Source organism: Electrona antarctica (genome assembly GCF_951216825.1).
Source record: "Electrona antarctica genome assembly, chromosome: 7".
NCBI lineage: Eukaryota > Metazoa > Chordata > Actinopteri > Myctophiformes > Myctophidae > Electrona > Electrona antarctica.
In genome coordinates this window covers 47,802,656-47,826,761 of record NC_136812.1, presented here as the reverse complement: position 1 = coordinate 47,826,761, position 24,106 = coordinate 47,802,656, and the positions used below count along the sequence as shown (strand labels likewise).

The window sequence follows — 24,106 nt, the reverse complement described above, 5'->3', positions numbered from 1 at the left end:
TCCAGAGGTTATTTTTCGTTTTTTGTCGCTGCAAACAGACCAATAGGGGGTGCGTCCAACTCGTTTTTTGTCGCTGCAAACAGACCACTAGGGGGTGCGTCCAACTCGTTCGCACAGGTTTTTGAAAACCTTATACCCATTTTTCTTTTTTTCTTTTCAAATTTATCTTAGTTATAACTTAACAATGTAATAAGGATAGGCATTAATTAGCTACCAGCTTCCGCCTATACCTTTTCGATCATGTCAAATGAGTTTAACCCATTTTGGGCGGGAACCCCTTTTGGTGTTTTAAACATTGTTATAATTTAGCTATTGAAAAATAGCAGATCTACAAGCTCGTAGCGCGCCACCGAGTGGCGCGCTACGAGCTTGTAGGTCTGCTATTTTTGAAAAATCCTGAAAATATTTATTTCAGAAAACTGGAGGATTTAGAAGATTTTTTTTTAATTTCGAGGTCAGGCCTAAATGGGTTAATACATGATTCTTCTTGTAATGTTCCAACGGCATAAGATCGAGGAAAAAAAATAAACCATTCATACCTACTGTAACACCATACCAAAAATCAAAAAACTAGTCACCAAACGCCAAACCTTTACGAGTTCCTCCCCAGCTACACAAGAGTTTTGTTCATTTAACAGTGGGATATTTATGAATTTTCCAAAAAAACAAACAGACTGCAGGTTATGAAGTGCCTAGCGGTTGTAATAACCCTCCCTGTCCACCAGGTGGGTTCATGTGATCTGTGCCATCGGGGTGGCCGAGGTGCGGTTCCTCAACGCCGCCGAGAGAGAGCAGGTGGACGTCAGCGCTGTGCCCGAGAAGCGCAAGAGTCTGGTGAGTTGGACCTCCTCTTGTCTGGACCACTGCTTCCCAAACACACACATCTCGATGGGCTCGACCCCTTTTGGTGTTTCAAACCATTATTATAAACTTTAGCTATTGAAAAATAGCAGATCTACAAGCTCATAGCGCTGCACTCGGTGCCGCGCTATGAGCTTGTAGGTCTGCTAATTTTGAAAAATCGTGAAAACGTGTGCAAATCTTTGAGTATGTATTCTTTCACAGCGAACATTTTAACTCATATGTTTGCTTCTGGGGGGTCCCTGGAACAACCCAACATATACATATATAATTCTGAGGGTCATTGACATGAAAATGTTTGAGAACCACTGACATAGAAACATGGGGTTTTCAGAAAACTGTCAGGATTTAGAAGACATTTGTGGAATCGTCCTCAGGTCTAAATGAATGGGTTAAGTTTTGGTTTCCTACATTTTGTTTTTAATAATTGCAAACAATCCCCCCCCCCCCCCCCCCCCCCCCCTCACGAAATAATACCAAATTAAAAGTAATGTCTTGAATAAATAAAAGAAAAATCGAAATTCCATAAACTAGAAAGAAAACGTTTAACAAATTGTTAAACGCAAAGTGACGCGTTGTGAGCTTGTAGATCTGCTGTTTTCACGAGTTTGGGTCTCCAGCTAAAACACACTGTCTGTCAGGCTAGATTAGCAGCCTACTGTAGGTGTAGACGCCAGCCCCATACTGTTCTTGGCGCTGGTTTTGACGACAGAATTCCTTGATGACAGGTTCCCTTTGATCACAGAGGTTTGCATAACTTATTATTTATCGCTCCCTCGGTCGATCGCCGACACGGACACACATGTTGTGATTTATTTCTATTCCATTTGGACATGGCGTTCCTGAGTTCGTTAAAATGTTTAAATTATTATTAATAATGATTAATAATTCATAATTAATATTATTATTGTCAATTATTATTGTCAATTATTATTGTCAATTATTATTATCACACAAATCGTTTTGCTGAAAATCTACAAGCTCACAGCGTGTGTTGAATAGGGCTGAAGTAGTTAACTAAAACCATACTTCTCTTCCTGCCGCTCTTTTGACCCTCATCTGACCCTCTCTTACTCTTACTATTCCATCCATCCGCACGCACGCACACGCGCACACACACACACACACACACACACACACACACGCAGAGATTCAAAACTAGACAATCGATAAAACCCAATAAACTCAAAACACCACAATACGCAAGAACAACATTCATATTTACAATCCACAGGATTATTTTGCCACAGAATCTACACATCATGACCTCCCTGCTCTCAATCCACACACACACACACACACACACACACTTTTCAACGTGCACATCTCTCCATTCTCTCTCTGTGGGTCTCTTCTATCTTCCATCGTTCGTCCTGACGGATCGGCGCAGGAAGCGGCCGTGGCCGAGGGGGGAGATCGATGAAGAAATAACAATTCTTTATTAAAATGCCAATACTTCATTCCCCGCAGCGGCGGCGGGAGATGTACAGTGCAGTACAGCAGCTCTCAATAAGCAGGAAGCCCAGCGGCCTCGTATTTCTTGCCGTCCAGCCAAACCATTAGGATGCACATGTCAGCCTCGCTTTGATGTGAGGCTTTCATAACGAGGCCACGGACAGCACAATACACACCCGTCTTCACGCCACTGGTTCCCACTGGTTCCCACTGGTTCCCAATTCCCAGTGGGTCGAGACCAATCTGTGTCGGTCACGACTCCAGTAATTGTCTTTTATATGTATTTATTCAAACAAACAAACAAATCTATCCGTTTCCTTAACCCATTTTGACCTGAGATCAGATTCTAAAAATGTCTTCTACATCCTGACAGTTTTCTGAAAAAGCTATGTTTCTATGTCAGTGGTTCTTCGATTTTTCAAAAATAGCAGATCTACAAGCTCATAGCGCGCCACCGAGTGGCGCGCTATGAGCTTGTAGATCTGCTATTTTTCAATAGCTAAAGCATAACATAATGCTAACACCAAAATGGGTTCCCGCCCAAAACGGGTTAAATGCAACCAATGATAATTCTGTAGTAGTGGAAAAAAATAGCTGATCTACAAGCTCCCAACGCGGCACGAAGTGACCCGTTGTGTGCTTGTGGATCTGCTATTTTCACTAGTTTGGGTCCCTGCAGGCAAACGTCTTAATCTTTTTGGGTCGCGACCTGAAAAGTTCGGGGACCACTGATCTACTATACTGGTCTATACTGGTCATCAAACGTTTTCATTTCAAGAAGCCCCAAATTGATTGTATGTAATTTGGCCGCGGATCCCCATGTGAAATACTTTGTGCCAGACCCCCCCCCCACCCCCCGGAAGAGAAGATTCTCTCTCGGAAAAAGGGGTGCTTGGCCTGACAAACATTGAAGACCCTCGGTTAAAAGGCAATGCAGAGCAAGAAACCGAGCGCTGCTTTTGATAGATCATTCACGGAGCAGGTAGAGGGGGGAGTCGACATCATTTGTAGATTTGTGACAATGTGCCACCGAGGCGCTGCACCGACGCCTCTGAAGTAAGAGCGGAGGAGAGAAAGAGACAGAGAGGGAGAGAGAGAGAGAGAGAGCTGGAGGGAGGATGGGAGGGCTGGTGTTGTGCTCACAGGCGCGGCAAGCGACGGGAAATTGCCTCCTGCCCGCGGGATCAATGCAGTTCATTTACCGGGGCTGAGGAATGACACCTGATTATTCAGCCATTCAGCTCAGCACATCTATTATCCCACGTCCCCCTCGCCTCGCAAAAACACCAGCCATCCATCCGAGACGGACGGAGGGAGGGAGGGAGCGGGTGACAGATGGAGATGGAGAGAGAGAGAGAGAGAGAGAGAGAGGCAAGAGCAAAAGGAAAAGAAACAAACAAACACCCAAAAGACATAACGGCGGAAAGTATGAGACGAGAAACGTTGAATAGAGAGAGATTTAATGGTGTAGGAATGAACTTTTTCCATGTTGACTGAAGCATTTCCCATTCGTTTTGTTTTATTTGCATTTCGGTTAGATTTTTTTTTGTTTTCAATTCCAGTTTAGTTTTGATTTGTTTTTGTTTTTTAACCCGTTTTGGGCGGGAACCCCTTTTGGTGTTAGCATTATGTTATGCTTTAGCTATTGAAAAATAGCAGATCTACAAGCTCATAGCAAGCCACCGAGTGGCGCGCTACGAGCTTTTAGGTCTGCTATTTTTTTTAAATCGAAGAACGATAAAAACATAGCTTTTTCAGAAAACCGTCAGGATTTAGAAGACAATTTTAAAATCTGATCTCAGGTCAAAATGGATTAAGCACCTTTGCTAGTTTACTTTTGTTTTTATGTTCTGAGAAGGCGTAGTAGTTTCATTATTGTAATCCCATATTACGATTATAGAGATTTCAACAAACTCTGAAAAGTTAGCAACAGCTACGATAGCACAATTAAGCACCGTCCTTTATCTCAATCTGAGCCCTAAAGATGAATGCGATCTAGAGGGTCTGGGAAAGGAGGGTTTAAGCAATAAACCAGAGATATTCCGGGTTTGGCAATGCATAGATTGGGTTAAGGCAGGGGTTCTAACCTTAATAATCGAGACAATACACCATAAATAAATACTGAAACCAGATATAATCATTAGGGAAGGTGTATGCATGTACTATGTGTACTAAAACCCATAATAATTTGGCGACCCCACCGAGGACCCACGGGTTGAGAACCCCTGGGTTAAGGTACAGTATCATAAACCTATATGTACTCAGGACCACAAGCTAGAAGCTGGTACTACATGTACATGGCATGCAAAGCAACAGAACTATGTAACCCAACAGGCAGCCCTTCAACAGCCTAGCTTTCCTATTCTTGGTAAGTCAAAATACGTGGGGTATCAAAGCAAACAAAAAGGTAGGAGCGCACACCAAAAGTAGGGAGGTGCTGACCACGGGAGACAAACTTTAAAATAGAAAGGAGAGGTTGTACAGCTCATAGTCACGATGCCAAAAATACTTCTTATTGGGTTACCAACGTTTCGACAAACGAGTTGCCTTCTTCAGGGTATGAGTCAAAATATCAAGTCAAAATACGTGGACATTTAGTGAAAATAGCAGCCGTAGTAGCATCACGACACGTTGTGAGCTTGCAGATCGACAATATCCCCAAACATATTTTAAACGTTTTTTTTAATACTTTGGACCAAACTGCGGAAGCCAGGGTGAAAGTGGTTCAGGGCGAGCGCTGCGGAGCAGTCAAGGATACTTAACGATGGACTGAGCGATGAAAGAGGGACTTGGAAAGTCACACCGTGACGGATCAGGCAGCCGCTATCAGCAAAATAAAGTTTCTTTTCAAGCAAATATTGACTTTTTGCCTTTGGCGCTTGAGAAAGGATATCTTTGCCTGCAGTAAACTCACCTCTCCTCGCACGCACTCGGCGTCCATTCTGATGTTAATGAAGGAATGCAGACATCAGTTGAAGTGCCGAGACGGGGAGAGAGATGTGAGAGACAGATTAGACTTCCACTGTGTGCACGCTTCATAACAATGTTTGATTAAGAAACCTACGGTAGTCTGACTTGTGGGGGGGGGGGGGGGGGGTGTTAAGATGTGTGGTTAACCCATTTATGATGAATTCCTGTTCTGTCTATAGAAGTGTCTATTTGTACGTCTCTAAATGTTTTGATGATTTGAACATGGTGGACCCTATTGGAAACAAGTGTAATGCTTAATTGGGTCGTCCACTCACAGTTAACAGCCTTTGTATTGAGTTTGTGCTTGAAATGTACTGTAATTCTGCAAACTGTTAATAAATTCTTCAATCAATCAATCAATCAATTTAGGCCTGACGTCGAAATTTTAAAAATGTCTTAAATTCTGATAGTTTTCTGAAATACCTCATGTTTCTGTATCAGTGGTTCTCAATATTTCATGTCAAGGACCCCAAAAAATATCTGCATTTGGCCCCCATCTGAAAATATGTTGTTCCAGGGACCCCCCCAGAAGCAAAGATTTGAGTTAAAAACGTTGGCTCTGAAAGAGCTTGTAGATCTGCTATTTTTCAATAGCTAAAGTACAACATAATGCTTAAAACACCAAAAGGGGTTCCCGCCCCAAAATGGGTTGAAAAGCACAGCAGCAGATGTAATGGCATCTATGTACATAAGGTTTATGGAAGAATCGATAGGATGAGACTATTCAAATTAGCAGCTTATGACATGGAACAACATATTGGTAAATATAGGGTTTATGTTAATGTTCTTTGGCCAGCAGATGGGTGAGGTTTACTGCAGACATCCAGATGGTTGTATAGCCAGGGGATTTGTTTTTAGTGACGGGGCAGGAATACTTGAAAAGATTTCCACTAGTCACAGTAGAACCAAGATGTGGGTTCAAATCGGTGAAGTCACCCTTTCAAAATAACTTCTGTTCCAAAACTAACTACTGTGTGTGTGTGTGTGTGTGTGTGTGTGTGTGTGTGTGTGTGTGTGTGTGTGTGTGTGTGTGTGTGTGTGTGTGTGTGTGTGTGTGTGTGTGTGTGTGTGTGTGTGTGTGTGTGTGTGTGTGTGTGTGTGTGTGTGTGTGTGTGTGTGTGTGTGTGTGTGTGTGTGTGTGTGTGTGTGTGTGTGCCTGCGTGTGTGCGTGTAGAAATGCGTGTACTGCTACACCACTGCCAAGTCGACCCAGGGAGCGTGCATCCAGTGTTCGCTAGAGAACTGCTCCACCTCGTTCCACGTCACCTGCGCCAACATCGCCCGCGTGGTCATGAAGCCTGCCGACTGGCCCTACGTGGTGTCCGTCACCTGCCACAAACACAAGAGGTCACAGACGGTGAGCTTACGGTGCATTAATGATCGGCAATCGTTTAATTTCGAGGTGCTTTTAGTGATGTTTTGTGGTTAAAAAAAAACAAAATAAAGCTAGAAGGTCCTGGGTCCGATTCCCGCTAGGGACGCTGGGGGCGTGTTCTCTCCTCCGCATCATCAGTGCCCATACCCGAGGTGGGGTTGGCGAAAGGGCCTTTCTCCTCATGCAAAGGGACTCCTCATGCATCTAAGGAAGCATGAGGTCAGGCCGCTGCCCCCCAGGTTGGCAGAGGAAGTGTAGCGCCCAGGATTAGATAATTGACACTGGGTGAAAAAATGGGTTGCAAAATCGTGGGATATATATATATATATATAATTATATATATATAATTATTTATTTTTGTCATCACTTCCACTTCCACTTTGTTTATCCTGTTTTCCGTATGGCTTCTCTCTCTTAGAATTCCAAGCCAATCAAATATGTTTTCTGTTTACTTCTCAAGAGCGGGAGAGACAGGTCCCTTGTTCCTGACCAAACATTGTATTGCAATGATTGCTCTCAGAATATAGAGCTATTTAACTCGTTTTTTTTTAACAACAAAAAAAATCACTTTCTGCACTTTCATTTAATTTGGATTCGTATGACTTAATTTGATTTCATTTTTTTGTCAGGGCTCTAAATGCAACCAACAAACAGCAGCAGCAGCTCAAGGGAAAATCATGGCACCTCAAAAACCTTTTTTGACTAACAATCAAAGGAGTAAAATGTTACATCCAGCGAGTATCATGCCACCTCAGCAGGGTAATATGATAACTCCAACGAGTAGCGTGACACCTCAAAAGAGTACCGTGGCAAAAGGCCCTAGAGGGAGACCGAGAGGCCCCAGAGGTGGAGCAGACCCAGTGGCCCCAGCGGTAAGAGCACATACTGTACCACATGAATATGACTTATTAGTCCTTCCTGCCTCCCGGGACGGGGTTCTATTGTCCTCTTATCTCTGTAGTATAACATGTTGTAAATTAACCGCCCTACTTGATAATACCACAGCGATCTACAAGCTCGAAACACCGCGTGAATCGCTGTGTTTTAAGATTGTAGATCTGCACATTTGTATCCTTTTTGGACTTATGAGGTTCCCCCCCCCGACACAGGCGATACCATCTCGTTCTCTCTCTTCCCTCTCCTAGTCTCTCTCTCTCTCTCTCTGAACAAATGCTGAAGAAAAACAAAGGCAAAAAAAAGGAGAGCACTTCAAATCATTCCAAAAACCGAAATGAACAAATATGGAAAGAAACGATAATAAACCTACTAGGCCCCATTGTAACCCCCATGCCCACGTTTCACACTCCCTTACGCACTATCCGCCCCGTAATCCACCCATGTGGTAGCTTCTGTGAGACAGTGCAGTGTGCACACAGATATAGCACTGTTTGTTTTCCAAACAGTGGGTCACACTCGGGACACATTAGTGGGTCCACGGACCAATATTTATGGGTCACGACTCGTACATAAATCATTTCGTTTTTCCTACATTTTTATATAAATAAATAACTTCACTAGTTTGGGTCCCGGGGCAGTGCTGCAGTCTAGGTTTTTCAGACTGTACACCATAATGATTCCATGCGCACGCTCGTGCGTGGTCAATGGATGAAATGATTAGCAGACGTTATACTCTTATATACTTTTATTTTGTATTTGTTTTATTCGGCACGGCATACTACGTATAAGCGTAGAACACGCCACTGGTCCCGAACAAATGTCTAATCTCTCTTTTGTGGGTGTCGACCTGAAAAGTCTGGGAAAGCACTGGTATAGAATAGATGATATAGGAGATAAAGTCCTTTATCAATGCAAAACTTTTAACTCAATCATAATTCTTTAACGTTTTACTGTGCCTTGTTCAGTGCACACTCAAATGAGCGTATAAAATGTTCTGCGGAGGCACTCCTAGTCATAAGTCTACACACCCCTGGTCCTCAGGCGCGTCCGTACCATGCATGCTCAGCAAACCTCCTCTTGAGCAAATAAATATTACGAATAAACGGATAAAATTACTGCCCAGGTACAACGGCCTATTAGCTATTACTGTTGACGAGGCATTTCCGAAAGGGTCCCGTTTTTTCTCACTACATCAACACGTCGGGGTGTTTAGCTGACTTGGTCTGCTCTCCAGAACAATGCAACGGGCCTGGCATGTCAGCATCTTCCTGCAGCGTATAGGTCGGGTCAGCAGCTCACCTGGCTGCTGCTGATGGGCATGCCGGCCGCCACGGGGATTTGAACCTGTGACCTTTTTGAGTTGTTACAGGACGAACAGTGTGTGTCTGTCTGGGTGGTTTGGAGTCTAGACCAGTGTTTCCTAAACAGTGGGTCGGGACCTACATTAATATTATATTGCTAAAAGCTCGCCAGTAGATCTGCTATTTTCACTAGTTTAGGTCCAGGACAATTATTTTGGGGTCTCCACCTGAAACGTTTGTGAACCACTGGTTTAGATGCTAGATGCCGTAGCAGCAGGAAGATCCAGGCTCAATGCTGTGTCTCAAACCATCTCCCCAAAGCTGTGGTGCTAAACTGTGTTTTGAGCTCTGGACAATGATCTTATTTGGTCCACAGCGTTAGGAGTTCTCCTTAACACCATGTGACTCTACGGACATTTGTTTCATATTGCCGGCCACGCAGTCTCTTCGACTTTAGTAAAAAATATAGAATGCACTTTTGCTACTCACCAAAACAATGAGGGTTTTAATGTGTTTGAAAGCCTATTCTCTTTGGTGGAAAACTCTCACTCCCCACCACCACCTTCCGTGTAAAAATAGGCTAGATTCATAGGCTTTTAGGCTAGAAAAGAAAAATATTCCACCGAAAAGATATATATATATTTTTTTGTTTTAGTTACTCCACTGTGCCACCAAAAATAGAAAATGCACGCTGATGTCGTGCACGGAAAATAGCTGTAACCTTGTAGAGCGGCTATTTGTGTTGAGCAACAACGCACAGTGATGTATATCTAGTCATTATTAAAATAGTTTGTTCAAAAAGTTTCTTCAATTAGATATCTGAAATATACCATGTTTATTATGAATGTAGCAATGATACTTTAAAAAAAATGATACATACATTATATATTTTTGCTCACTTCCTGCACTTTCATTTGATTTGTTAATTTGAGTTGATATGATGTAATTTGATTTCATTTTTATTAGGAATCTATACACATCAAACCCCAAAGGAGTAAAAAGACAAAAACTTCTAAAAAAGTTCAAGCAGCCCCAGTGGCCCCAGCGGTAAGAGAACGGACCACATGAAGAGTGGCGGGAAAAGTATCAATACTGCAATGTAGAAATACTCTGTTACAAGTAAAAGTCCAGTAATCAAAATTTACCCAAAGTACCAAAAGTAAAAGCACTCATTATGGAGAATGTCCCGGTTCACAAGGTTTGTGAAATGGGACAATATGTGACCGGGTATGTATTTTCTACATGTCACAGGACGGACAGTGTGTGTCTGTCTGGGTGGTTTGGAGTCTAGACCAGTGTTTCCCAAACAGTGGGTCGGGACCCATGTGTGGTACCTACATTAATATAATTATATTGCTACAAGCTCGCAAGTAGAACTTCTATTTTCACTAGTTTAGGTCCAGGACAATTATTTTGGGGTCTCCACCTGAAACGTTTGTGAACCACTGGTTTAGATTGAACCATGGCGTAGCAGCAGCAGGGAGGATCCAGGCTCAATGCTGTGTCTCAAATCATCTCCCCAAAGCTGTGGTTCTCAACTGTGTTTTGAGCTCTGGACAATGATCTTATTTGGTCCACAGCGTTAGGAGTTCTCCTTAACACCATGTGACTCTACGGGCATTTGTTTCATATTGCCGGCCACGCAGTCTCTTCGACTTTAGTAAAACATAAAGAATACACTGTTGCTTCTCACCAAAACAAAGAGGGTTTTAATGTGTTGAAAGCCTACACTCTTTGGTGGAAAACTCTCACTCCCCACCACCACCTACACCACCACCTTCCGTGTAAAATAGAGTTTTTGGCTAGAAAAGAAAACTATTCCACCGAAAAAATAGCTGTAACCTTGTAGAACGGCTATTTGTGTTGCGCAACAACGCACAGTGATGTATATCTAGCCAGTCTTTATTAAAATAATTTGTTCAAAACGTTTCTGAAATTAGATCTGAAATATAACATGTTTATTATGAATGTAACAAAATGATACATACATTATATATTTTTGCTCACTTTGCTCACAAATTTGTTAATTTGAGTTGATATGATGTAATTTGATTTCATTTTTATTAGGAGTCTATAAACAACAAACCCCAAAGGAGTAAAAAGACAAAAACTCCTAAAAAAGTTCAAGCAGCCCCAGTGGCCCCAGCGGTAAGAGAACGTACCACATGAAGAGTGGTGGGAAAAGTATTACATTTGTTAGTTTTTTTTACTTAAGTAAAAGTATCAATACTGGAATGTAGAAATACTCTGTTACAAGTAAAAGTCCAGTAATCAAAATTTACCCAAAGTACCAACTGTAAAAGTACTCATTAATGAGAATGTCCCGGTTCACAAGGTTTGTGAAACGGGACAAAATGTATGTATGTATTTGCTACATGTTACAGGAGGGACAGTGTCTGGGTGGGTGGTTTGGAGTCTAGACCAGTGTTTCCCAAACAGTGGGTCGGGACCTACATTAATATTATATTGCTACAAGCTCGCAAGTAGATCTGCTGTTTTCACTAGTTTAGGTCAAGGACAATTATTTTGGGGTCTCGACCTGAAACGTTTGGGACCCACTGGTTTAGATTGAACCATGCCGTAGCAGCAGGGAGGATCCAGGCTCAATGCTGTGTCTCAAACCATCGCCCCAAAGCTGTGGTGCTCAACTGTGTTTTTAGCTCTGGACAATTTATCTTATTTGGTCCACAGCGTTAGGAGTTCTCCTTAACACCATGTGACTCTACAGGCATTTGTTTCATATTGCCGGCCACGCAGTCTCTTCGACTTTAGTAAAAAAATTAAGAATGCACTTTTGCTTCTCACCAAAACAAAGACGGTTTTAATTAATGTGTTTGAAAGCCTACTCTCTTTGGTGGAAAACTCTCACTCCCCACCACCACCTACACCACCACCTTCCGTGTAAAATACACTTTTTGGCTAGAAAAGAAAAATATTCCACCGAAAAGATAGCTGTAACCTTGTAGAGCGGCTATTTGTGTTGCGCAACAACGCACAGTGATGTATATCTAGCCAGTCATTATTACAATATTTTGTTCAAAACGTTTCTGAAATTAGATCTGAAATATAACATGTTTATTATGAATGTAACAAAATGATACATACATTATATATTTTTGCTCACTTTGCTCACAAATTTGTTAATTTGAGTTGATATGATGTAATTTGATTTCATTTTTATTAGGCGTCTATAAACATCAAACCCCAAAGGAGTAAAAAGACAAAAACTCCTAAAAAAGTTCAAGCAGCCCCAGTGGCCCCAGCGGTAAGAGAACGTACCACATGAAGAGTGGTGGGAAAAGTATCAATACTGCAATGTAGAAATACTCTGTTACAAGTAAACGTGCAGTAATCAAAATTTACAAAAAGTAAAAGCACTCATTATGGAGAATGTCCCGGTTCACAAGGTTTGTGAAACGGGACAAAATGTATGTATGTATTTTCTACATGTGTGTCTGTCTGGGTGGTTTGTAGTCTAGACCAGTGTTTCCCAAACAGTGGGTCGGGACCTACATTAATATAATTATATTGCTACAAGCTCGCAAGTAGAACTGCTGTTTTCACTAGTTTAGGTCCAGGACAATTATTTTGGGGTCTCCACCTGAAACGTTTGGGAATCACTGGTTTAGATTGAACCATGGCGTAGCAGCAGGGAAGATCCAGGCTCAATGCTGTGTCTCAAACCATCTCCCCAAAAGATATGGTGCTCAACTGTGTTTTGAGCTCTGGACAATGATCTTATTTGGTCCACAGCGTTAGGAGTTCTCCTTAACACCATGTGACTCTACAGGCATTTGTTTCATATTGCCGGCCACGCAGTCTCTTCACTGTTGCTACTCACCAAAACAAAGACGGTTTTAATGTGTTTGAAAGCCTATTCTCTTTGGTGGAAGACTCTCTCTCCCCACCACCTCCTACACCACCACCTTCCGTGTAAAATACGCTTTTTGGCTAGTTACTCCACTGTGCCACCAAAAATAGAAAATACACACTGATGTCGTGCACAGAAAATAGCTGCTCGTGCTTTTTGTGTTGCGCAACAACGCACAGTGATGTATATCTAGCCAGTCATTATTACAATATTTTGTTCAAAACGTATCTGAAATATAACATGATTATTGTGAATGTAACAATGTTACTTAAAACATACATACACGATTTTTTTTGCACACTTCCTGCACTTTCATTTAATTTGTTAATTTGAGTTGATATGATGTAATTTGATTTCATTTTTATTAGGAGTCTATAAACCACAAACCCCAAAGGAGTAAAAAGACAAAAACTCCTAAAAAAGTTCAAGCAGCCCCAGTGGCCCCAGCGGTAAGAGAACGTACCACATGAAGAGTGGTGGGAAAAGTATTACGTTTGTTTTGTTTACCAAAAGTACTAAAAGTACTCATTATTCAGAATGTCCCGGTTCACAAGGTTTGTGAAACGGCCAATCTACGAAGTACCCAGTAACTAGTAACTAACTAGCCTCCGATATGTAGTGGAGTACAAGCATATCAATTATTGAAATTGGAAAAAGTCAAGTAAAGTAAAAAAAAAAAAAGAACAAATAAAAACTCAAAATTGTACTTAACTACAGTACTAGAGTCGGTATAATTAACTAGTCACTTTCCACCACATGAATATGACTAGTCGTTACTGCTGCCCGCACGGACTATTTAATATCAGTAGTTTTTAGTTCCAAACCTTTCTGAAATATGATTTAACATCATGTACATGCTGTACATGATTCATTTAACTAAGGTTCCAACTGTAATCATTTGACCACCACTGGTTGAGAAATGGCACCAGGATGATCTCACACCCCACCCCACCCCTCTCTCTCTCTCTCTCCTGTAGCCGCGGCTGGCGCCCAAGCCCCCCAAAGAGCCCACCGTGGGTGAGAATATGATTGGTCGATGGTCCAACGGCTGGTACTACCACTGCATCATCATCGGTGTAGCGCAGCAGACCAGCTACGAGGTCAACTTCGACGACGGCTCCTACATCGACAACCTCCATCCTGAAAACGTCGTGGTGAGTCATCGCTCGTTCACAGAAACTCGTGCATGTGTATAGCTGTAGCAGCAGTGGTTCTCAAGGCCGCGGACCCCCATTTGAAAAGATATGCCAGTGACCCCCATAAGAGAGCATTTTTACGGCACTAGCAGTGATTCCGAAACTTTAATTTCATGGACCCCCAGTTTAACATGCATTAGGCTACGGACCCCGATTTAATGGCATTTCTATCTCTGGCACCCCAATTAATATAGTAAAATCAGTGTTAACGGGCCCATTTGGTTCCATTTGCACACTCTGAGATACAGACCCATAAAGGTCCATTTGGTTCCTAAGTATCTCTAATTTAGCTATAGGGACCCCCTGGAACTCACTCAAGTACCCCTAGGGGTACTTTGAGAACCAATGCTGTAGAGCAGTAGTTCCCCCACATTATTTATTTTATTATAATTTTATTTATTTGATGTATTTATTTATTTTGGGGGGGGGGGGGGGGGGGGGGGGTACACAGATGATTAGCTTAATGTTCATCATCGTTTACTCACTCAACAGTAAACAAGCCAACATACTGTATACTGGCGAGGTATCTGCCCATTTCTATAGTGACAATAATATTGACAGTTTACAAAGTAAAACCTCAGGAGAAAGTTGGATAAAGATTTGGAATATTTCCCCACAAAGTACACACACACGTGTTCTATTATTATAACATTATATTATCGGCCACACTCCACTGACGTCTAGATACACACGTGTTCTATTATAATCACATATATTATCACCAAAGGTGTGACATGTGGTAACACTCTTATCGCCCTAGAGTCGGAGGTCCCCGCCCCGGAGATGAATCAAAAGACGGAACATTACTCGTTAGTCGGAGACAGTGTAACACCTTCCACTCCTCCAGTGTTCTCGCTTAGATCCGCCAGGTCACACCAGCACTCCTCATGTGAATAGAGAAAAAAAGATAACTGTTATTGCTGCGAGCGGGCGTAGTGTGCCTGAGTGAGACGAGCACAAGCGCGGCAGTTTCACGGTAGCGTGTACATGACTGTACACACGTATCGCTCCGCCTGTCAGATTACCTGTGCCTCCCATTGAAAATGAACTGGTAGACCACACCTCCCTACCTTGCTGCTAGGCACGTCTGCTGCTAAGCCCTTTATCTGTTGTTTTGTCTCACATCTCTCGCTCTTCCACTACCTTTTTATCAGTTATTTTTCTCTGCACTCTGTCCCCTTCTTTATCCCTCTCCTCATGCCCCCCCTCCCCTCCCCTCTGTCTTGTCTCTCTCTCTGTGTTTCTTGGTCTCTCTCTCTCTTACACTCTCTCCTCTCCCCCCTCCAGAGCCATGACTGCCTTCACGACGGCCCTCCAGATATCGGGGAGACGATAGTGGTTCACACCCACGAAGGAAAGGTTCTCAAGGCCTCCTTCATCAAGATGCATGTGCAGCAGCTCTACCAGGTGAGGAGAACACACTGTGCAGAGTTTGACAATTTATTCATATCCAAACACAGGGAAAGCGTACAGGGACACAGATATTTTAGGTGCAGTAAATTACATTCACAAACTCATGGATATGTCTGTCCTCATGATACAACACACACTCAACACTCCACTCACACGCGGCACTCCATGGGCTCAAGTATTGACGGCTCTGCCATATGTGGCAGCAGAGACAATACTTTTAACAGACACAATACTTTGACAGGCTTTCTGCCTCGTCCTTGGGCATTCCAAGTTGTCGAAACCCTCCAACAACCAGTTGGAGGAAACTTATGGTCTTAGTCTTGCACTGCTGCTTGGTGTTAAAGCGCACTCTGTAGTTCTCTGTCTCTCTCTCTCTCTCTCTCCAAATATCTCTCAACATGTCCACACCAGACAATCATCTGTGCGTCCATTCACGCATACAGCGGTTCGAGTCAAATCGGACATCACCCGGACTTAACTCAATCTGTTGCATGTCCGATCCTATAGAGACGAAATGTTGAGCTCACACATAACAGCCCCTCCATTAAAGTCTGGAAACCTTCCATAATTCAGTGCATGTCTGAAAGTAGACACACACACACGGATGCGCATACTCACAACAAGCTAATGAAGTTAAGCAAGCTTGTTAGTCTCGAACAGGTTGTCAGTTTTGTGTACACCTCTGTGAGAAAGGGAGAGAGCACGCACACACGCGCACACATTCAGAGACACGCGCACACATTCAGAGACACACACACACACACACAGAATAAGCATCGCATCCATCCATATTTTGATCACTTTGTTCAATAGCACAGCGCTCTCAACAGCTCAGAGATGGCTGGTTTTGTCTGCTGCTAACTGGAGCAGTGAAAACCATCTCCATTTGTTGTGCTGTCGGTGTCTGTGTTAACATCTCACAGGCCCTCAGGGGGAAAACTTCACTTTCCAGCTTGCCAACAACTTTGCTTTTCAAAAAAAGTATTGTGTTCTTTCTCTCTCTACTGAGTCTCCTCCCTCGCGGCTTTTCTCTTCTTTCTATTCTGTTCCCCACCGATCTGTGTCCCCAGCCAGGGCGTCTGTCTGTCTGTCTGTCTGTCTGTCTGTCTGTCTGTCTGTCTGTCTGTCTGTCTGTCTGTCTGTCTGTCTGTCTGTCTGTCTGTCTGTCTGTCTGTCTGTCTGTCTGTCTGTCTGTCTGGTGTTCCCTGGGGGGGTTCCAAATGTTACAGGTCTGTAACTCTGAGAGAGTACTAGTGAAACCAAATGGACCCTCCATTTGTACACTCAGAGTCATGGGGTCAAGGTGTTTTTTTATCAGTAATGCGTGACCTTGACCCTTCATAGTCGTTAATTCATTCTTTAAGGTTTTAGGTTTTATTTTGGCTAGACGTCAGGTTGGCATTGCCTTTTGATTTGAGCGTCCTCTTGGTTGGTGCCGTCCTCAGGTGGAGTTCACGGACAAGACTCAGGGTCTGCTGAAACCCACAGAGATGTTCATGGTGGACCAGGAGCTGCCCAAGAGGGTCCGCTCACGCCTGGTGAGTAGTAAACATCATCAAGAGTCCACATGGACAGAGAGGGTATAAAAGGCAGCTGGGCAGCAACAAGCCTGTTCTGTGTTGTGTTCTTCCAGGTCATCTCAGGAACCACAGAGCAACCGCCGGCCTCGGAGGACGGAGCCCGGGCGGCCAAACGCCCTCGCAAGACGTCCAGCTCTGACCTGCCAGACCACGCCGTAGACCGCCCAGCCCCGCCCGCAGGCCACCCATCCCCGCCCGCAGGCCACCCATCCCCACCCGCAGGCCACCGAGCCCCGCCCGCAGGCCACCCCGCGCCGATGAGCATGCCGCCCCAGTCCACCCGCTTCCAATACTCGGCCCCGCAAGAACATACTGTTACAGCCCCGCCCTTCCCGACCCAATCGCGGCGCCCGTTCCCACCTAACCCCGCCCCTGCCGCCGCCAACATGTACTACTCAGCTCACCCTACTTATTCTGATGCCGCGATGGACATCACCCCACACGGATGCTGCCCGGTGGCCGGCGCCGCCGCCGTCGACCACCACATGGCCACCGCTGGCGGCCTCGCGGACGCTTTAACGGACTCCGCCATGGCTTCGGAGTCGGACCCCTCCCTGGCGCTGGCGGAGGCTCTGCTCCAACACCCGTTGAACTCCTCCGAGCCCATCCTGAGCGTCCCCATGCCCCTCGGGCCCGTGCCCGAGGGCTACACGCCGAGCAGCGGCTTCGTCTCCTACATGGAGACCCTCCTCAACTCACATTTCCCTCAGGACAATGGACCCGAGCCCATGTATTAAGAAACCCCCAGTGCTGAGCTAAGAGATATTTAAGCTAATGCACGCTAAGCTAACCCCCGAAGCCCCCCCTTCCCCCTACAGACACAATAGAGCACTCCTTTTCTTGCATGTGTGAGGTTTTCTTCTCACCCTTTATCTATTTCTTGTTATTCATGTCTTTTGCCGTGGGAGTGAATTTAATTCTTATTTTTAACGGGCCTGCTTAGGAGAAGCAGCGGCAGCTACAATAGGCGGTTGGTGTTTATATAATGTTTATTTTTTGTTTTGTAAAAACGGCGGCGGTGTTTTTCCCTCCTCCATCCGAGTACAAAACCACAACCAACCGTCTCTGGTGTCAACATCGTACCTCTCTGCATAAGTACAATAACATTATAATTAAAACACCTTTTATTTTATTTTATTTTATTTGTAGGATGCTACAGTAATTATTGCAATATCATCACCACACCCCGCCGCTCTGTGTATCAACGAGTTTGTGTTTTGATCAAATAAACCAGCAAACAAATCTCTATTTTTTTAAATTGAGCCTGTTAGAAAAGCTCAATGATAAGGAAAAAAAAGAAGAAAAAAAGTTTGGACAAACCGTGGGCGTGTACAGTATGTTTTTATTTTTTATTATTATTATTTCAACCTGGTGTTTTATCATTGGAATGCGAGAGGTAAACTGAATGACGCTTTACTTTATATAATGTATTGAAGAGGTGGGAGGGGGAATTCAGTATTTAAATGTGTTATAGTAGTAACATATTTACATAAACTATTTGTAATAAATTAAAAATGGAACAAAAAAAATAATAATGTTAGTACACCTTGACTGTAACTTGTCTGCAGATGCATTGGAGTTTTTTTTTTGTTTTTTGATTATTTTTTTTCGTTAAGAGATGTCACATTAATTACGATTGTGACCTTTATGTATTGATGTTAAAAAAAAAAAAAAAAAAAAGAAGAATCTAAACTGTCATTTTTGAGGACTCCGCTTTTTCACCCATCCAGAGTTTTCTGGAAACGAGGCCTGTATATATTATACTGTATTGGAATCCCAAACACCAATGGTTACGGGACGAGACGCACCGCAGCACCACCAGGTTGGCAAAATATAAGATTAGTAACGTTTTTTTCAAAACCACTACCAGTGATTGACTGGATCCGGCCCCAACTCTCAAATGTATTCGCAACATCTAAAATGAATGTGATATTTAAATCGTTGATGTTTGGATACCGGTAATTATTTGATTGCTTTGGAACTCCATCGTCACCTTTGTACTAAAACTGTATAAATTAAGAGGGAATCATTGATATTACATTAATTGTCCCGGCCGTAACCATCGGCACACAGACGCACCACAAAAACCTTGGTGGCGGGCGGGGTTGTTTTTGTAGCATAAATAAGAATATTCTATGTAGAGATCAGTGTTGTATACGCCATTATTCATGTCTGTTTTTTTATTTTCTATAATTGTACACTTTCTGTTCTTTTGTGGATTAATTAACTTCATGAGGTGGCCAAGGAATTGTGTGACTACAGTATATAAAAGTTATATTGCAGATTTTCGGAGGCATAATTAGTAGTTTCTACTCCAAACAAACTCCTTTAGTTTTTTTTTCTTTCTTTTTTCGATGCGTTGGCCTTTTTATAAGACAGATCGGTGCTAGCCTACTGACCAGACTACTGAAGGACTGTGTCCCTACACTTTGCATTGTAAATACCGCAGGTCACGCATACATCACTGAGGTTTCTTAATGTCATACTGAAGGTGGTTGCACACAGGTGCGTTTTGCGGATCCGAAAGTAGTAGGCTATCACTGGCTGTCAGTCTGTCACCAAGACCCCACTAGACGGCTGCGGAAAACGGATAAAAATCGAACCGACGTCCGAAAAACATTTTACGGACGAAATATGCAGCGGCCGTGTGCAAACGTGATTGACATAAAGTGAGCTATTTTTTTTTACGCGCACCAAAATTTGCTCCGATATTCGGCTCGTAAAACGTACCAGTGTGCAAACACCTTACTATCCGTATCATTCATATGTGTGTGTATATATGTATGTGTGTGTGTGTGTGTGTGTGTGTGTATATATATATACATACAGTACATACACACACACACACACGCGTTTGTCTGTTTTGTTTTGTTCTGTTGCCTCAAGTGAAATGTTGGAACGTGTAAATGTTCCTGTATCAAAACCACCGGTGAAGAGAGGATTTATTTCATAGGAATTAAAATGCATTACAATCCACAACAGGTCTTGAGTTGCTTCTCTGTGCCACTGCTGACCTGAAGCAGACATAACAGGGGAACGTTGCTTCTCTGTGCCACTGCTGACCTGAAGCAGACATAACAGGGGAACGTTGAAGATAGAATTAAGCTGCGGGGAGGGGAGGGAAAATGGTTTGTACCAGAGGAGCCATAATGAGAGTTGTGCCACCGGAGGGTTGGAAGTTCTTCTTTGACCCACTACTATTCGTAGTGTTCATTTATGCAAAGTTCTAACACCGATCTCAACATCCCTGTGTGTGTGTGTGTGTGTGTGTGTGTGTGTGTGTGTGTGTGTGTGTGTGTGTGTGTGTGTGTGTGTGTGTGTGTGTGTGTGTGTGTGTGTGTGTGTGTGTGTGTGTGTGTGTGTGTGTGTGTGCAGCAGTGAAGTGATGGAGGAGTGTCCTCAGTCAACCCACCTAGTATAATTAAGGGCCAAAAGTTTGCCCCTCCCTCTATCTGTTTGCTTTCCTCTTGTCCTTGGCCGATGCCTCCCCTCCCCTCCCCCCAGGTGTCCTTGGGTTCCACACTGCTGTAATGGAGCGATCCAGGCCAACAGAGGACAGTAATAACACACAGTATTATCACTGCCACTCCAGCTCACCCACTGCACGCTACGTGACCACCCCATTCGACTGTTATCTCTATTGAATAGGCGAAATCATCCGTTATCAGCACCTTCGAATAGGGCCAATATGGCCATACTGGCATACTCACTGTTTCAGTATGTCATTATCACCTATTGTCATTATCACTGATGTCCTGACGGAGGCGTGCCGTGTCTGGTGGCCTTGAGCCACGTGAGGCACGGCACCGCCGAGCGAGTCCCCGTGCCGAGCGTTGCGACGGCCACCAGACCCAACTCGGCGCCGTCCGAGTTACGTCCCGATAGGCAGAGAATAGTATATATCAGTAGCCCCTAGTTTCCATGCTCCGACAATAGTTGGAAATGACACGTCCACCAGGGGGAAACCTTGACCAGGCTATGGTGAGTATGCCAGTATGGCCATATTGGCCCTATTCGAAGGTGCTGATAACGGATGATTTCGCCTATTCAATACAGAGATAACGGTCGAATCCGCTGACGTGACCCTCTTTCCCAGGTGTTTCGACCCTTGATTTACTCTAAACTAGGGATGTACCTAGTACCAATATATCCGATATAATTAATTGCTGTAATGGCCGATAACCGATGTCGATATGATCTCATTCTCATTAAGAAAATATATTTTTTTGCCATTCTGAAAAAGGCTTATAAACTCTGAATTAAAAAATGTTCCAACTTGTTGACTGTTTTGAAAGCTTCCCCAGAAAACATTGATATAATTTGCAGCCATCATCATAACATAAGGATTTTTCAACATAATTATAAAATAAAATATCTGCTAAAACCAATATTATTTTACCGATATATCGGTAAGGCCGATACTGATGTGTTTGCCGATTAATCTCCCGTCACTACTCTAAACCCTAACATTTAACTTCACTAAAAGCTATGCCTACACCTAACCCTAACCTCACAAACACTATGCCTGACTCTAACATCACAGAAATTATGCCTAAACAACCTAACCTCAAAACCACCTGGAAAAGAGAGTAGTTCTCCAATGTTGTCATGTCAAAGACCTCCAAATTGAATGTATTTGACCCCCATCTCAAAAGGTTTTGTGTCAGGGACCACCAGGAGAGAAGATTTATGTTTAAAATGTTAAAAATATATATATATTCAAAGGTTTCCACACATTGTGGATGTTTTTCCCAAATGTTTTGGGGCTACAAGCTTGTAGCGCGGCACAAAGTGCCACAGAGGTCTGCTGTTTTTGAATAGCCAACGTATAAATCGATAATGTGGTTAAAATGATTGTAATGCACATTAACCACTTTTGCTGGGGACCCCCTGGAACCCCCCAATGACCCCTGGGGGTCCCCGAATCCCACTTTGAGGACCACTGCTGTACTGTATTGCATTGGTTCTCAATGCCGGGGTCCAAATTGACGTGTAACTCTTAGTGTGTCCAAATGGACCCTTACAGGTCAATCTCGACTTGAGTTACATCATCATAATGATTTTACAGTGTACCCTGTATGTTGGGGTGCCAGAGTTAAAAATGTGTTCAGTCAAATCTTTGCCTCTGGAGGTCCCTGGCACAACATACTTTTTGAGATAGGGGTCCACAGCCTCAACACATGTTGATGTGGGGGTCCGTGACACACGAGAAGGCTTGAGACGCTGAGTCGTGAGTGTTCTGCTTGGATCCCGCAGCCGAATCGGGGAGAAAAAGTTTAGTTTGAAAAGGCCCAGGAGCTCTGTGGGGTGTGTAGCAGTGGTTGAAAAAGCCCAGGAGCTCTGTGGGGTGTGTAGCAGTGGTTGAAAAGGCCCAGGAGCTCTGTGGGGTGTGTAGCAGTGGTTGAAAAGGCCCAGGAGCTCTGTGGGGTGTGTAGCAGTGGTTGAAAAGGCCCAGGAGCTCTGTGGGGTGTGTAGCAGTGGTTGAAAAGGCCCAGGAGCTCTGTGGGGTGTGTAGCAGTGAAAAGGCCCAGGAGCTCTGTGGGGTGTGTAGCAGTGGTTGAAAAGGCCCAGGAGCTCTGTGGGGTGTGTAGCAGTGAAAAGGCCCAGGAGCTCTGTGGGGTGTGTAGCAGTGGTTGAAAAGGCCCAGGAGCTCTGTGGGGTGTGTAGCAGTGAAAAGGCCCAGGAGCTCTGTGGGGTGTGTAGCAGTGGTTGAAAAGGCCCAGGAGCTCTGTGGGGTGTGTAGCAGTGGTTGAAAAGGCCCAGGAGCTCTGTGGGGTGTGTAGCAGTGGTTGCTATTAGTTTGAAAAGGCCCAGGAGCTCTGTGGGGTGTGTAGCAGTGGTTGAAAAGGCCCAGGAGCTCTGTGGGGTGTGTAGCAGTGGTTGCTATTAGCTTGGTGATCCACGCGGTTCTAATTATAATGGCCTAACCACCGCTGTGCAACGAGCCCGCCAGCAAGATGGAAGCCGGGGGAAAACATGCTGATATTTCAGTGCTGTGTGAGGCAGTCATCTCTGCACATCGTCAACCGCTGTCCACCAGAAACCTTGTATCTATATATAATTATTTTTGAGCGGTGCCTCTGCTCCATTACGCAGCTGTGTATGTGTGTGTGTGTGTGTGTGTGTGTACGCGTCCGAGCACGGAAAGCTGCAACACGATAACTGTAATTTCTCGACCGCTTCGGACGTGGGGCGGCTTGCCGGAACCAGGCCGGACCCCTGGGCGCGTTCCCTCTGGATGTTGTGGGGACCCCCCGGGGACCCCCACATGGTACAGTGCACCGATCACTTCACGCAGGTGTGATTTCTGGTTTTACTGTGAATTAATGCCTTGCTTCGTTTTACGCAGTGTTACCAACAAGTATCAACAATAGCCGATCTACAGGCTCCCAACACGTTGCGAGTTTGTAGATCCATTTGGAACACTGCAGGTTAGGTTCCCATTTTTTGAAAAGTTAACGGTTTTCAGACATACAAGGATTCCACCTGACGAACCGGGGCGATGTAGTGACGCACGGCGGTGACGGCGCCACTGAGTCGCCTCTCTGCACTTTTTGAACACGGCCGGCCGGTCGGCCGCACTGCGAGACCACAGCGGCTCCGCAATCATTCCTCCTGCCAAGGAGATGGAAGTGAAGTGAGCGTCCCACACACATACACACACACACACGCATCTCACCTCCATGACTGCAACTCGCCTGTACTTTCATTAAATTTCCCTGTACAGTAAGGGGAGGGGAGGAGGGGGGGTGACAGATTCTCCTGTAGTAGAAACCTCTTATCTCATGTGTTTTTGTTGTCTACTTGATCATACTACACAGTGTCATACAAACGCATCAAAAGTAGCAGATCCGCAAGCTCGAAACGCGGCGCGAAGCGACACATTTTGAGCTCGTTGACCTGATACTTTTGTTGAAGTTGAATCCTGAAAAGTAACAGTTTTTGGACATATGAGGTTTCCACCCGACAGAGACGACAATGTTCTCTTCTCAGTGCTGCATGTTTCTTTTTCCACGGACTCCTCAACAACGAACGGATTGGTTCCCATCATCACGTCAGATTAGCTACATGTGGTACCAGGGAATTGTTGACATCTTCCTTCTCAGGTGTCAGACGTATAGTGTAAGTGTGAGGCCACATTTAGATTATTATTACGAAACATTCATTAGCCGATTATTTCATATATA

General features: G+C 44.1%; 1 protein-coding gene across 8 annotated transcripts in view; it reads left to right on the top strand.

The window, feature by feature from the left end:
• Positions 1-19,892, top strand: part of kdm4b (lysine (K)-specific demethylase 4B) — a 77,989-nt gene extending 58,097 nt beyond the window's left edge. The window contains exons 18-27 of one of the 8 annotated variants that reach the window (XM_079506646.1): positions 726-834; positions 6,461-6,643; positions 7,291-7,533; positions 9,826-9,906; positions 12,044-12,124; positions 13,099-13,179; positions 13,708-13,884; positions 15,214-15,333; positions 16,785-16,877; positions 16,973-19,892. In XM_079506646.1, coding sequence (XP_079362772.1) covers positions 726-834; positions 6,461-6,643; positions 7,291-7,533; positions 9,826-9,906; positions 12,044-12,124; positions 13,099-13,179; positions 13,708-13,884; positions 15,214-15,333; positions 16,785-16,877; positions 16,973-17,656 — 1,852 coding nt within the window. In that variant the 3' untranslated portion in view covers positions 17,657-19,892. Of the gene's footprint in view, positions 1-725; positions 835-6,460; positions 6,644-7,290; positions 7,534-9,825; positions 9,907-10,926; positions 11,008-12,043; positions 12,125-13,098; positions 13,180-13,707; positions 13,885-15,213; positions 15,334-16,784; positions 16,878-16,972 lie in introns of all 8 variants that reach the window. The other 7 variants (XM_079506645.1, XM_079506649.1, XM_079506648.1 and 4 more) reach the window with 7 other exon arrangements.
• Positions 19,893-24,106: the final 4,214 nt, after the last annotated feature.